General features: G+C 39.8%; 1 protein-coding gene across 2 annotated transcripts in view; it reads right to left on the bottom strand.

Annotated features, from left to right (window-relative positions):
• CPQ (carboxypeptidase Q) overlaps positions 1 to 15519 on the bottom strand; it is a 372988-nt gene that overhangs the window by 139014 nt on the left and 218455 nt on the right. For both annotated transcript variants that reach the window (XM_079796014.1, XM_079796013.1), the window contains exon 5: positions 962 to 1073. In XM_079796014.1, the coding sequence (XP_079652140.1) occupies positions 962 to 1073 (112 nt within the window). The remainder of the gene's footprint in view (positions 1 to 961; positions 1074 to 15519) is intronic.

Genomic DNA, 15519 nt, shown 5'->3' with positions numbered 1-15519 from the left:
TGGTAATAATGTAGAGAAAAGGGAAAACTGTAGCAAAGCTATCCTTAACAGCCTAATAATTTCCTGTGGGATTGCAAATAGATGCAGCCACTATGGAAAACAGTATGGAGAATTCTAAAAAATAAAAATATAGTTGCCATATGACCCAATAATTTTGCTTTTGGGTATTTATCCAAAGAAAACAAATAATGCTAATACAAAAGATATAGGCACTCCTACGTGTTCACTACAGCCCTAGTGGTAGCCAAGGTATGGAAGCAACATAGATGTCCATCAATAGATGAATAAAGAAAATGTGGTACACACACACACACACACACACACACACACACACACACACGAATATTACTCAGCCATAACAAAGAATTAACTCTTATTATTTGCAACAACAAACATGGTTGGACCTAGAGTCTATTATGCCACATGAAACAAGTCAGGCAACGAAAGACAAATACAATATTATTTGTGGAATACTAAAAAAAATAACAACAACAATAACAAAACACACAAAAGAGAAACAGAAACGTAGCTATAGAGAACAAGCTGATAGTTGCCAAAGGAGACAGGGGTGGGGAGATAGAAATAAAATAAATGCAATTTTAAAAAGAGATGAACAAGGAAAAGGAAGCAGAGGGAGCTGGTGACTTTTCTTTGCATTTCGTCACAGTATCCTTACATAGTCTCTAGCTGATGTGGTTGCAGTTGCTAGGGTTTCATTTTCTTGTTCATTTCCCCCAGTGGCTGATCATATTGGATACTTTGGTTGTCTGGCAAACACTTGAATTAAAAAAATTATTTTCTAAGGGGACAAATTAGTTCTTTTCTTGGAGTCAACTAACAAAAAGCATATAAACCTCAGGAGAATCTACAGTAACTAATCTGTTGACTATTTTGTGTGTTGAGTTAAACTTGTCACCACAGAGACCCTTACACGTTGGTTAACAACTTTCTAAATATTTACCAAGATCTTGAATAAGTGAGAGTGCTTCCCATGATATAAAGGCTCCACCACCATCATCCATGGCACCCTGCCCAACGTCCCAGCTGTCCAGATGTCCACTGACCAGGACAACCTAGAACAAATAATAAAAAGAAAAACAAGTAAGATTAAGCAGAAATGACATAAAAGAGGAAGATTCGGAGGCATTCCAAATACAGAAATGAAACTTTTATATTCTTTCCATGTTTAATGCCTTAGAAGATCTGCGTCATTGCTAGTGGAAGACTTAGTACAGAGGCCTTACACAAAAGGGTGTAAGGTCGTCCTAAAAGTAATAAAAGTTCTCACCTTATACCTCTCTTTATTAATATAATTTTGAATACTAAGAAAAATGTCTTATGACTGACATGTGTGTGACAATTTTATTATATGACGTAAAAATGGAGCTCAAAACTTCATGTTTCCAACCATCCCAAACTCTCACAGATACAGGATAAACATGTGTTGAATTGAGTACAAATGAAAAAGTAAAAACAATAATTTATTTTTTAAATGATTGTGCTCTGTGCATTGTCAGTCACTTTAGTGTTGAATAAATTGCTAAAGCTACAAACTAAATTCTAATTAACAGAAAAACGTTTAAGAAACATTTCAACTTACATTAGTGTGAAATAATCTATACATTATGTTATGTTTTAAATCGTTATTAGGTTTAAGTTTTTTTTTTCTGCGAATCATCAGTAATTCTCTTCAGGAAAAATAAATTCAATGGAACTACACTTTGTGGACACATTGTACTTAAAAGTAAGTAAACTGATGTTGGGTTAGGACATCCAGTGAGAAAGCATCTTTGTCACTGGGCTGTCATCCAAAATACCCTAACGTTTCTCAATACCTACCCAGTGTCAGGAGCTGTGCTCGCTTACAGGAACCAAGAAGGATTCCCGACGGCAAAATGAAGAGGGTCAAGTGCAAAGACCAAGATGCCGATGGGGCACCGAGCACAGAAAGAATCAGGTGCGAAAGAGCCGAGGGCAACAGGAAAATAACTACGCATGCCTAAAGGAATGGAATCACTCCACACCACAGCCTGCACATACAGAGGCTCCTTCCCGGTCAGGGAGAAGGTGCCGTTAGGGCGTAAGCTCCCCCTTCTCCATGCCTTGATCAAAGAATCAAGTTTCTGCTCCACTTTATCGACCTCAGTCTCATTCTACTGGCGTGAATGGCAATGGACAGAAGGTCATTGTTTTGGGTCCCCAACCTGGAAGGGTTGGTAACATTTTGATCTCTATATCATACGATATATGGATATCAAGTCAGATGAATTATAAATCTAAATAATGGTGTTAGTGGAAAGCATAGGACTGCTTTGTCAACTTGAAGTAGGAAACTATTTCTTAAACTGGACACACAAAGAACAAACCATAAAAGAAAAAATAGTAAATTGGGACTTTTAAAATATTAGGAATACTTGTTTATCAAAAGACCCCCTTGAAAGAGTGAAAAGGCAAGCCAAAGAAGAGGAGAAAGTATTTCCAATACATATATGCAACAAATAACCCATACTCAGATGATATAGAATTCCTGTGAAACAGCAACAAAAAGAAAGTTAACTGGTAGAAAAATGGACAAAATACTTGAGCAGACAGTTCACAAACATAAACATACAAATTATTAATAATCACATGACAAGGTGCTCAGGTTCATTATTATCAAAGAAATTTAAATTAAACCCCATTCAATATATATCCACCATAATGGCTAAAAAGAAAAAGACAGAAAATGCCAAATACTGGTGAGGAGGTAGAGCAACTGGAACTCTCATACCTCGCTGGTGTGAGTGTAAGTACTTACAACCACTCTGAAAAACTGGCTTACCTACTAAATCTGAACATCTGCACACCCTACGGCCCAGCAATGCAACTCCTGTCTGTAAGTCCAACTGAAACGTATGTGTGTATATTTACTTTCACCAAAAGAGACGGACTAGGATGTCTATAGAATATTCATAATAGCCCTCATCTCCTTCCCAGAGGGAAACTACTTAGAGGCCTGTTAACAGCAGAATGAATGAATGATGTTGCATTGATCAATGCAACGTTGCACAGCAGTAAGAATGAACAAACACAATACATGATAAATGTACCTGAATCTCATACATGTAATGAAGAATGAAAGAAGCCAAACAGAACAATGCATCATGTATAATTCCATTTGGATGAAATATAAAAACAAGCAACACAGGAGAGCGGTATCCCAAGGTGAGGAGGGCGAGTGCCAGGAAGGGGCCCAAGGAGAGCTGCTGAGGTGCTGGTCACGTTCTGGCTCCTGGTCTGGGTACCGGCTCACAGGTGTGCTCAGTTTGTAGCAGTTCATCTTGTTATACACTGAGGATCTTTGTCCTTTCTCTTAGACAATTACGCATCAATAAAAAGTTCCAAAAAAAAAAAGAATAAGTTCAACAGAGTGATGTCTGTGTACAGCATGTAATGAGTAAATCAAAGGTAAACACATCTTGATGATTAATGAAAAACCCATGACTTTGGGAAAGCAGGATTTTGGGTGGAAATATCCGGGTGGCCGGTTGCACTGCCTGCTTCTCCGAGCAGCTGCACGCTCTCCCGTCGACGCTGTGTCCACAGACAGACCCAGCCCACTATGACTTCATCGTAGTCACAAACAAGTACAATGCCCCAGACTAACAAATGGCCATGTAATGAACCCAAATGGATTGTTTCTCAGGAAAAAATATATTGCAATAGCAGGAAACTCTGATTCAGAAAGTGGTGTAATCCCATGTGGAATGAACATTAGTCAACATTCTCACCACTCTCAGAACCATTTTCCCAATGAAGTTAAAGCTCCACTGGATAAATAGTGTCAAAATGTATTTTAATAAACTTTTTCTCAGATAACACATATGAGTAACTAAATCAAGGCAGCTCTATGTTATCCTCCAGATTGCCTTCAGAATAACTCAGGTTGTTTTCAAATCATATTTCTATGTGTTTTCGGAAATGCCTCCATTCTCCAATCCAGAATTACTACTTACATTAATAATTAAAATACAGGGGAAATGGTTTTGAATTATAGGAAATTCAACGATATCCTATAGGACAAGGTCTTTGGCACAGTGTTATAGAAGAATGATCACAAACTATCTATAATAATAAAATTGTAATATGCTAATTAGACCAGATGTCCTTCTGGACGACCTTCTAGACGAAGCCAGGGCTGCGAGGGAAGCCCGGGTCCCGGGTGCCAGAGGGAAGCCGGTGCTGGCAGCAGGGGGAAGGAAGGCCTACTCTTGCACGAATTTCATGCATCGGGCCTCTAGTTTGGATTATAAGAGCTTGTTTTAATATAATTTTTGAAATCAGAAAAAATTGGGGGCTACCATGAGATAGTAGGTATAATTTTAATATTAATTGATTTAAAAACAGTAATGAGGGAAAACTACTTCTAATTCAGGAGAATTTTTAATGAACTTGATTTTTTCTTTTCTATTTTTTAAAATTGATTTCAGAGAGGAAGGGATGGGGTGGGGGGAGAGAGAGTAACATCAATGATGAGAGAGAATCATTGATTGGCTGCCTTCTGCATGCCCTACACTGGGGATCGAGCCCACAACCTAGGCATACAGCTTGACCAGGAATCCAGCCGTGACCTCCTGGTTCATAGGTTGACGCTCAACCACTGAGCTAGGCCGGCCAGGCCTGAGCTTGAATTTTTGTAACCATAAGAGCAGCTCCTACATTCTCTTAGAAAACTGTAGTGCACGAGGTCGCATTCAGCATGGTGCCTGGCTAGCATGCCTTCATGCAACCTCACAAGGTTAACCCAGTAAAACATACCAACTCACCATGCCTTATGTCAGGGCCAAGCAGATACGAACATTAATTATAATATATTTGCATCTGATTTAAGCAACCAAAAAACAAGACTATGCCCAGAGATATAGTAAACTCTAATTCACAAGAACCACCTGACAAAAGACGGGAAAATGTATAGTTCCTTCACTGCCTCTGTTGCCAGATGTAGATATAGAGCCCCTACAGCAACAACCCTGCCAGAACCACAGAGAAGTGAGGTATCCACTCTTCTACCCACCTCTGTGCGGCCCCTGAGGCAGACAGAACACTGACCCACCCCCCACCCTCCAACTTCCTTTTCACCACCATCTCTTCCAAATGCAGGAAAGACTATCAAAACAACAGCATCAGCAATAGCAGCCACAACAAAACTAGCATGGCAGAGGGAGCCTAGCTGCTCTGAAGTGGAGAGTTGTAATTTGTGAGACACACGGTGTCTATCAAAGACTCAGTCTTGGGAGAAGGGGCAGAACCTAGGGCAGTAGGGCAGAAACGCACCGGATGGAAGCTGCTAGGACTAAACGTCAGACCAGCAGTGGCACACAGCGGCCTCCTGGCCAGCTGTGGGTCTGAGAGAGGACAGACAGAGACAAGGGTAGACAGAGACAAGGCCCTCACTTCTTTGTTATGAGTGCTTACAGTGACACTGAGTCCACAAAGATTGTCTGATGAAAAGATGAATAAGCCCTGGTCAGTGTTGCTAAGTGGTTAGAGCATAGGCCCTGTGCACCGAAGGGTTATGGGTTCAATTTCCATTCAAGGGCATGTACATGGGTTGCAGGTTCCATCCCCCAACCTGGTCACGGTGAGTATGTGTGGGAGGTAACCTAATGAACACACATCAAGACTTAAGTGTAAGCTGTGAAACCACAGAAATCCTAGAAGAAAACATAGGCAGCATAATCTCAGCCATCTCTGGTAGTGATGTTTGTTGATCCATCTCCTAGGGTAAGGGAAGCACAGGAGAAAATAAATAGGACTACATAAAAATAAAAAACTTCTGCACAGCAAAAGAAGCCATCAACAAATTCAAAAGGGATCCCACTGTATGGGAGAACGTATTTGCCAATGATACATCTAAATAGGAATTAACTTAAAAAATATATAAAGAACTCATACAATTCAATGAAAGGAAGACTAACTGGTAAAAAGCTTTAAATCTGATAATATGAAGTCCTGCCAAGGATGCTGAGCATCAGGCATTCGCATCCACTGCTGGTAGGAGCAGGAAAAAAATGGTGCAATCATTTAGGAAAACAATTGCGCACATGTGCGTCTCAGAATCCAACAATCCCACTGTAGGCACATATATTGGAGGAATTCTGAAACTTGAGTTTTGTACCAAAATGGTCATATGGAAGCGATCATAAGGCCTCAAACTAGAACTAACCCAAATGTCCATAGACGGTAGAATGGGGAAATATATTGTGGGATAGTCATACAATGAATTATTCTAAAGTAGTGAAAATGACCGACAGCTACATAAATCAATATAAATGAATGTCCAAACAAATATATGGAAGAAAAAACAAAAAAAGAAAATCACAAAAGAAAGAAAAGAGAATTATTCCCTAATATAAATTTCGAAATTCAGTTGAACTAAGTAACACAATCTTTGGCGATGCTTGCAAAGATAGTAGAATCATGAGGAAAAGCAAAGTGATGGTTATCCAAAATTAGGGTCGTGCTGACATCAGATAGGGCTGGGGCAGAAAGGAGGAGAGAGACAGAGAGAAGGACGCAGCGCGCTTCTTGGACACCGGTAGTGTTCTAGCTCTGACACTAAGTGGTGAGAACATGTGTGATCCTTTTATTACTGTTCTTTAGATTTTATATACATGCAAATAAAGTCTTTTGCATAAGTGCTATGTTAAACAATACCAGGGGTTATTAAAGACACGTCTTTGAAAGCAGGAGGCTCAGATAGTTTTGTAAGCCAGTACAAACATGAAAGGTCATATTTACCTCATCCTATTTCAACTGTTGCAAAGGAAAAAATATGGGATGTGTTTACATTTACTTACAATAAACCTGAAAAAGATTGTATCCTCCCTAAAACCACCCACAGATCAAATCTAATTGTAAAATCTGAAATAATTGTACTTAGCAGCATACTGAAAGCTATTGCTATGATTTCCAAAAGCCCATGGTAATTAGAAGTTATATATATAAATATATATATATATAATTTAAACTTATATATATATATATTTGGGGGTCATATTTATGTTCTTGGCATGCCTAGCTTTAACATTATGCCTTTTAAATTGTGGGTTTTATAGGTATTTATCTAAACCTGAGCAAGTACTTGTTGATCAATCCTCAATAAATGAGATGCCCACTCAACTTCCAAACATGTTTTATTTTATAAATGTCTTGCTTAATAATGAACCAGAAAGATAACTATCCGGTGGTTTTATATTTGGATTTTGTGATGTTTTGTTTCCTTTGCAGCTTCTTCATTCTCTTAGTCTCATTTTATGTGGTGTACTTTAAGAGGTAACGGGATGAGTGTTCGGGCTACAAAGTTCAAGGCATTTCCAGACACAGGAAATCCCCAATCAAATTTTCAACAACAAAAATAATTAAGAGTTAAAAAATATGACCTACAAAAAGAGGAGGGAAAATCTTTCATTATTTAGCCTTAGAGAAGAAGCCAAGAAGTGGTGTAATAACAGGCCTCAGCAATGATAGGCCCTCTGTGGAGGATAGGAACAGCAGACGAGAAAGCAAAGGAGCCAGGTCTGAGCTGCAGCAATGAGCATTAGAAACATATAGATGATCAAGACTTTTCTAATGGAGGCCTTTGTAGAAGTTAAAAGAGTGCTAACAGGGGAAAGGTTATGGGAATTTCCTTTCCTTGGAGGGTTTCTAAAATAGACTACAGTCTTTGGTCTTAGATGGAAAGCTAACATAGAAGGGATAAATAAAATCTTTCAAGGTTACATCTAGTCCAATATTCCGTGGCTGTTTTCAAGAATTCTTTTCCTATTTCTAACCACTTTAAAGGAGGAATTTGTCCTTTGAAAAGTCTCCATGACGGTAACAGACTTTTCTCTGAGCATCTCCTAGATACCCTGGCTGCCAAGATCTTCCCACATCCAAACACAGGTGGGGAGGCACTTCTCAAGAAATCCATGTTTTTGTAATCCCTGTCGAAGACAACAATCTAAGATTTCAGAGGGCATTTGCTGAATGTATTGTGCTATTGCCCAGCACAGACAAAAGGGACTATGTTTGAACAAATACTGTCCTCCCCAATGAACAGACTAGGTGGTCTACAGAATAAAGCTAGGCCCCTGACACACAGGGCTCAGACACAACACAGCAAACATCTGAGCTCCTCTTGACTGGAATCCTCTCTTCAAGCTTTGTTTAGGGAAGCTGTTGGATGTTGACAGCTTGTGGGACGTAGACTTCTTTCACAAGAAAATGGGCCATCTGTCCCCGTGCTCACACACCACCACAGCTGCTCCTACAAGGAGCTTTTTCATTCCAGACTGTCCCCTCTTACTTGTGACTGGCTTCATAAAAGGAAGACCATGACTGTTTCTGGTTGAAGTCTCTGAGTACATTACTAGACAGCTATCTTAGGATAAAACAAGAAGGGTCTAATTTATCTGTGGCTCAGAGAAACCAACACATAGGTGGATTTATAAAATATGATTGCAGTGTCTTTGGAAGAAATGGCTGAAATTTATTGAACATTGATTTGTGGGTAGTGGTACAAGCAGAGAATGCCTAAGGAAGGAAATCATTCTGATTAAATGGAGTTGTTTGGATTTCATCCAGGCGTCATGACTGGTTGCAACTGGAGATGATAGTCTTTTAAATGAAAGAATCATGCTTCTGAATTACCTCTCCTTTGGCCTAAGCAACCACAGGACAAGTTGTCTCACTTGAAAGGTTGGGAGGAGCAGAGAATTGAGTTACAACATTGCATTTTAACTTCCTCCAGGGAAGAAAGGGAGATGAAAAGCTTAGCTAACTTCTAGCTCAATAATGATCATCTTTCCCATGGTTAAATCCAAGGATGGTACAATGCACAGCTATAACTTCTCTTTTTTGACAACCATTCACTCACCTCTATGTTTCAGGGATGGTGTGTAGCATTAAAAAAAAAAGAGAGAGAGAAGCAGCAGCATTTGATATTATACAGACTCTTTCCTGGTTCAATTTATACAAGATTTTATTTTTGACATTTAGGTTTACAAGCTAAAGGATTCTTCTTGACTCCTACTGGTTTTTAAAATCCCAGAAGCCTATGCAGCTTAGAGTAGTGTTTTTGATGCTTGTTTGTCTATTGATTGTGAAAATATTCGCAATTAACCTTCTGTGATGTGCTGAGTGTGCTCTATTGAAGTCAGCAAGATCAGCTGAAAGCCTCTGGTTTTATATTCTTCTGCAGCCTCCAGTTCTCGACCCTGCTTGATGTACTAGCACCGTGGTTGGCAAACTGCGGCTCGCAAGCCACATGCGGCTCTTTGGCCCCTTGAGTGTGGCTCTTCCACAAAATACCATGGCCTGGGCGAGTCTATTTTGAAGAAGTGGCGTTAGAAGAAGTTTAAATTTAAAAAATTTGTCTCTCAAAAAAAATTTCAATCGTTGTACTGTTGATATTTGGCTCTGTTGACTAATGAGTTTGCCAACCACTGTACTAGCAGATAAAAACTAAGCAACAGGCCAGGGCTCACCTATTTTAAGTGAGTGCTGTCACTTTGAAAAGCACAGTCCCTGGGAAGCTATACACCAATTCCTCCTTTACTATCAATTCCCATTTTTAAAAGCCAAATTAGTGTGAATTAGTATATGAATTTACTACTGTATAGTTTTTCCTTAATAGAAAAAAATTTGTGCCCTGGCTGGTGTGGCTCACTTGGTTGGAGTGTCATCATTCCATGCACTGGAAGGTCACAGGTTTGATTCCTGGTCAGGGCACATACCTAGGTCAAGGGTTCCAACCCCAGATGGGACATATAGGGGAGGCAACCAATCAATGTCTCTCTCTCTCTCTCTCTCTCTCTCTCTCTCTCTCTCTCTCTCTCAATTCCTCTCTATAAACAATAAAAAAGAAGAATTATGTTTTGAGGGTGGGGACTTTTTAGTTACTTTGTGAATGATTAGGAAATGGAGGAAGAAAGGAAGGTACAGAAGGAGAGACAGAAGGAGGCAGGGAGAGATGGGAGCAAAAATGATGACTAATACAAGAAGAGGAGATGAAGTAGAAGACAGAGCAGAAGGGAGGAGGATTGCAAAGCAGCTTTGGGAAAGCATAGGAATGAAAGAGAGAGGAAATCCAGGTCGAGGTGTGGGTCCAGGCTGTGTCAGGTTGCTGAGGTTCACGTAACAAAGCTAAGACAAATTGTTTCTCCTTGCTCTGATGTGCGCTACCTTGATGGCATCATGGGTGTTGCTGTAACTAGGTGAACTGAGATGTGGGGAGGAGGTCTTGAGAAATACTACCGAGCTATGATAGCCTGTGTAGTTTCAATAAAGTCACCTAAAGTATTTCTACTTCAAATATCCAAGTTATTCTGTTGTCTCCTGCCAGCCATGGCCCTGGACCACAATGGTAATGGGGAGTCAAAAGCCAACCATCCCAAGTCTCAAGACTTGGAAATGAATTTTAGGGTAACTCTGTGGCTTTCTATGATGTCAACAATAGAAGACAACTTTAATTTTGATGCATAAATAATAGTTTAAACAAAAGACAGTCAAATGATATTACTGACAACCCTAATAGGGGACTTTTTAATAACGCAATTTCTAGCTTCAAGACAGTGTCAAGAAGCCAAGCTTACTCTGACAGGCCATGTCTGCACAACAGCAGGCTTGCTGCCCAATCACATCACTTCCTGGTCTTTAATGCTCTCTTCCTATCTGACATCACACACTATCTATCAGCCAGTTCATTTCAGCTATTAATCTCTGTGTTCAGACTAGGAAAAAGCCAAATTCCCATTGATATTTTTTTTAGGAAGGGGATAAAGCAAATATTGAACATTTTTTTTTTTTGCATCTGTACTATTTTACCCACAAACCCAAATCCTGTCTTATTTTTTAACTGGAATTTATATGTCGTAGAAATTTAAAAAGCCAGAATAGACATCTTAACTACTATTGTACTTAATACAAATGCTATGAGAGCCAAGGAAAGGGTATGTTATGTATATACACCCAAAATATATTTTCCTTTCCATTGAAAATTGAAGCTTATCTTCAATATTCACAAATAATATATGCATGAATAAAAGTGACAATTATATTCTCACAAGAATCAAAAGCTACTGCCCTAACCAGTTTGGCTCAGTGGATAGAGCGTTGGCCTGTGGACTGAAGGGTCCCAGGTTCGATTCCGGTCAAGGGCATGTACCTTGGTTGCGGGCACATCCCCAGTAGGGAGTGTGCAAGAGGCAGCTGAATCAATGTTTCTCTCTCATCGATGTTTCTAACTTTCTATCCCTCTCCTTTCCTCTCTGTAAGAAACCAATAAGATATATTTTTTAAAAAAAGAATCAAAAGCTACTAATAGCAAAAAGCTACTAAACCTTATGAGATTTATGCATCACAACTCGAAAACAATAGCCTGAAAGTTATTCTATTTTCTAAGTCCAAAGCAACCTTGAAGCATGATCATGCTTTGTACAGGACAGAAAACTTATCTGCTGGGCAAAATGAAATAAAAATCGGCCCTAGAGATTGAGAGTCCATGAGGAATGACTGTTAAAAACAAAAACATAATTCTCAGCCATAAAAAAAAAAGGAATGAAATCTTACCGTTTGCGACAGCATAGACAGGTGTAGAGAGTACTATGCCAAGTGAAACAAATCAGTCAGAGAAAGACAAATATCATATGATTTCACTTACATGTGGACTCTAAAGAATAGAATAAGTTAATAAACAAAATAGAAACTGACTTATAGATACAGAGAACAACAGGCTGATGGTTGCCAGAGGGGAGGGTAGATGGGGGGCTGGGTGAGAAAGGCAAAGGGATGAAGAAGCACAAATTGGTAGTTACAGAACAGTCATGGGGATGTCAAGTGCAGCACAGGGAACAGAGTCAGTATTATTGTAATAAGTATGTATGGTGCCAGGTGGGTACTTGAGACATCTGGGGGACCACTTTGTAAAGCATATGATTGTCTAACCACTATGCTCTACACCTGAAACTCATTCAAAATAATATTAAATGCAAACTGTAATTGAAAAACTAAAAAAAAAAAAAAGAACATAATGAATATATAAAGAGATTTTCAGGACTTTAACAGAGACCACAAAAGATAATGGATTAGCTTTCCTTTTTCTACATGAAATTAATTAAAAGAACATCATGGAAAAAAACCGCTCACTTTCTCTATCAATGGATATTGTGACATTGTGGACTTCAGTTTTTTTTTTTAATAATATATTTTTATTGATTTCAGAGAGGAAGGGAGAGAGAAACATCAATGATGAGAGAGAATCATTGATCGGCTGCCTCCTGCATGCCCCCATACTGGGGATCAAGCCCGCAACCTGGACATGTGCCCTTGACCAGAATCAAACCCGGGACCTTTTAGTCCGCAGCTGACGCTCTATGCACTGAGCCAAACCGGCTAGGGCTGGGCTTCAGTTTTTTTCCTGTCAGCATTCATGAGGTCATCCATGTTCCCTCAAGTATTTTGACTTGTCATGAGATTATGTTCTGATCAGTTAAATGTTGGTTGTAGCCATATGTTTTGAATATACCTTGTGGGGTGGGGGGGGGGGGAGGAAAAGAAAGAAAAAGGAATGAAGGAACAGAGAAGAAAGGGAGGGAATAAGGAAGACTATTTTCTCATAGTGTATATTCTGAAGAAACAAAAATGCACAGAAAAACAAACAAGTGTTTACTAATTTAACTTGTATTTATTAGCCCAAAGAGTATATTTAACAGGCTATCGAATTAGAGCAAGATTAAAAGAAGTACAAGCCTCAAAGTACAACTCTCACTAAATTATATTTCTCACTAAATTTTGAGTGTTAGCACATGCTTTCAGCCCTGGTTCAATCTTGTTCAACATTTCCATTACTTTGGAGACATGCTTATGAATTTTAAAATGATAAAAATATGAATCATTAATATGTTGGACCAAATAATCAAGTTTCTAAAATATTCTGAAGCAGAAATAATAGCTTATAACCAACAAGATAATTCAGCAGGAATAAGTACGAAGGCGCACACTGCACGTTGAGGTGGTAGGTGGAGAGCAGTTCATCTGGGGACCAGCAGAAAACTCAGGTGGGCCTAAGAATATTGAACTAACAGCGTGTTTCAGCTACAGACCAAGTTAATACAATGTTAGGGATTGTCGATGAAAATGTGGGATTCTGATTATGAGAAGTAATACTCCCAATTTAATTCATCAAACACTTTTTCCTTCTTTTTTTTTTCCATCCAGATACCTAAGGAGACCTTTTGGAAAACAGACCTGGTCAGAGAAGAGCTGCCGGGATTTTACAGGGTCTGGAACTAGCACTGTTTGAACAGCAAGTGCTATGTTTACCCTGGAGAAGTCAGGGCTCCATAGGGCTAGATGCTTCCTATACAAGAGGAATAAATGTCTCCTCTGGGTCTAACCAGGACAGTGCGGGAGGCTGTGTGCAGGTAGCTTCAGCTCAGCGGAAGATAAATCTGGTAGGTCCAGCAAGGGAACAGTATTCCTCAGAGGAGTAAGCTGCCCAACACTGGCAGTGTTCAAGCGGAACAAGAGGAACATCTGTTAGTAAGAAAGGGTATCTCACCTGAGCTGGGAATGGGAGCTGAGCTCCAAGGACACCGTGGATTTGAAGATTCTATGATTCTAAAATGAAAAGCAGGCTTCTCTGGGCCATTATTCAGGGAGAAGGAACGGTTCATGTTTTCCTGGAACACTAGATGGCTTTTATGCTATCAATTTTTATTATCATGGTGTTTTCTTCAACTTGACTCAAAATAAGAAATTTAAATTATATTGCTAATAATTTGTTCTTAAGGAAATCTGCCATTGTAAACAGAACTTCTTATGACTTAAAATTTGCCTTTTTGCCTTGGCCGGTTTGACTCAGTTGTTAGGAGTGTCGTCTTGGACACAGAAAGGTTGTGAGTTTGATTCCGGTCAGGGTACATACCTAGGTTTCGGTTTGATCCATGGCCCTGCTCAGGGCACATGCAGGAGGCAAATGATCGATGTTTCTCTCTCACATCGACGTCTCTCCCTCTCTCTCTCTTTTCTCTCTCTCCCTCCCTCCAAACCTCCATCCTTTTCCCTCTCTCTAAAAATCAATGAAAAATATTCTTGGGTGAGGATTTAAAAAAAAAAAATTGCTTCCTTGAATTGAAGCCATGCTGTATCAACATTCACTGACATCCAGGGGTATGCTGTGGAGAGCACAATAATACAGGGATGAACTCCACAACCATAGTTTCCTTAATAATTCACAATGGACTGTCATTTCTACATTTGCTTAAATGTTCTCAAGGGCTATTTTTATTTTTTTGCATCCAAGTTAAGAAATCCCATGTGTTTATTACCTACCACATGGTCCTTCCCTTTATCTGCCCTAAGATTGCCTTCTCAAGTACATAATCCTATTAATGAAAGCCTATGTGGTCGTCACGCCCGCATGCCATGACGCCCTCACGCCTCAACGAGTGATCACTAGGAGGCTGCGTGCACAGCGGGCGCACGCCGGTGGGTGGGGGCTTGACGCTGCATGCACGGTGCGGAGGCAGGATCCCCGGCTTCGGCCTACCTCTTTGGGGCAATCCATCAAGGAGCCCTGGATGGGTGGTCAGGGCCTACTTCTTTGGGGCGATCGATCGCGGGGCTCCCACACTGTGAGAGGGCACAGGCCAGGCTGGGGGGACCGCCCCCCCCGAGTGCACGAATTTCGTGCACTGGGCCTCTAGTACATTAATAATCATGACTGTAGACATTTTTTCCTTTGCAGGGTGAAGATTGCTGTGCTCATTATAGTAGTCTCCATACCATTTTGATATCTCCTTCTGAACTTTCTCTAATTCCACTGGATTTTGGAAACACAGCCATCAAGTTTGTAATGTATAAGTACCATAATTGTTTTGTTTATTATATAGAAACTGTAACAACCTTCCTGACAGTTCCCAGAATTTACTTGATCTCTTTAATTATATAGAATTACATACATTAAGAAATTTACAATGACTCTGGATTCCTTTTCAGGCTCCTACATCCTCACCCAATTACAGCCAGAATTAGAAACGAAGAGATTATGGCCTATCATCTCCTTTTACACAGAGAAGCAAAGTGATTTGCCCAAATAGCAAGGCCTGAAAATAGACCCCAGAGCTCCTGACCCAGAGTGCCTGCTTCATAGAAAAGTGGTGCAGAGACTTCTTTTGAAGATTTTCTCTAATGCATCACCTCGACTATGCTAAACATTAATTTGCTACATTTTGCCTACACACATAGTCCAATGAGTTTTTCAGTAATATCGCTATCTGCTTGACAGGGGCAAGCTGTTTAACCTCTCTAAACCTTGCTTCCCTATCTGTAAGATAGGGATAATAATACAAACCTACCTTTAAATTGTGTTGTGAGACTTAAATGAGATGACATAATGTATTGATCACTGTCATAGTCCCTGGCACAGAGCATGAACTCCTGAACTGGTCACTGTTATTGGTGACATCATAATTACTTTGAGATGACCTCAAACAT

Source organism: Cnephaeus nilssonii (assembly GCF_951640355.1).
Source record: "Cnephaeus nilssonii genome assembly, chromosome: 18".
Lineage (NCBI taxonomy): Eukaryota > Metazoa > Chordata > Mammalia > Chiroptera > Vespertilionidae > Cnephaeus > Cnephaeus nilssonii.
The sequence above is the reverse complement of the archived record's forward strand: the minus strand, read 5'-3'. Positions and strand labels throughout refer to the sequence as shown.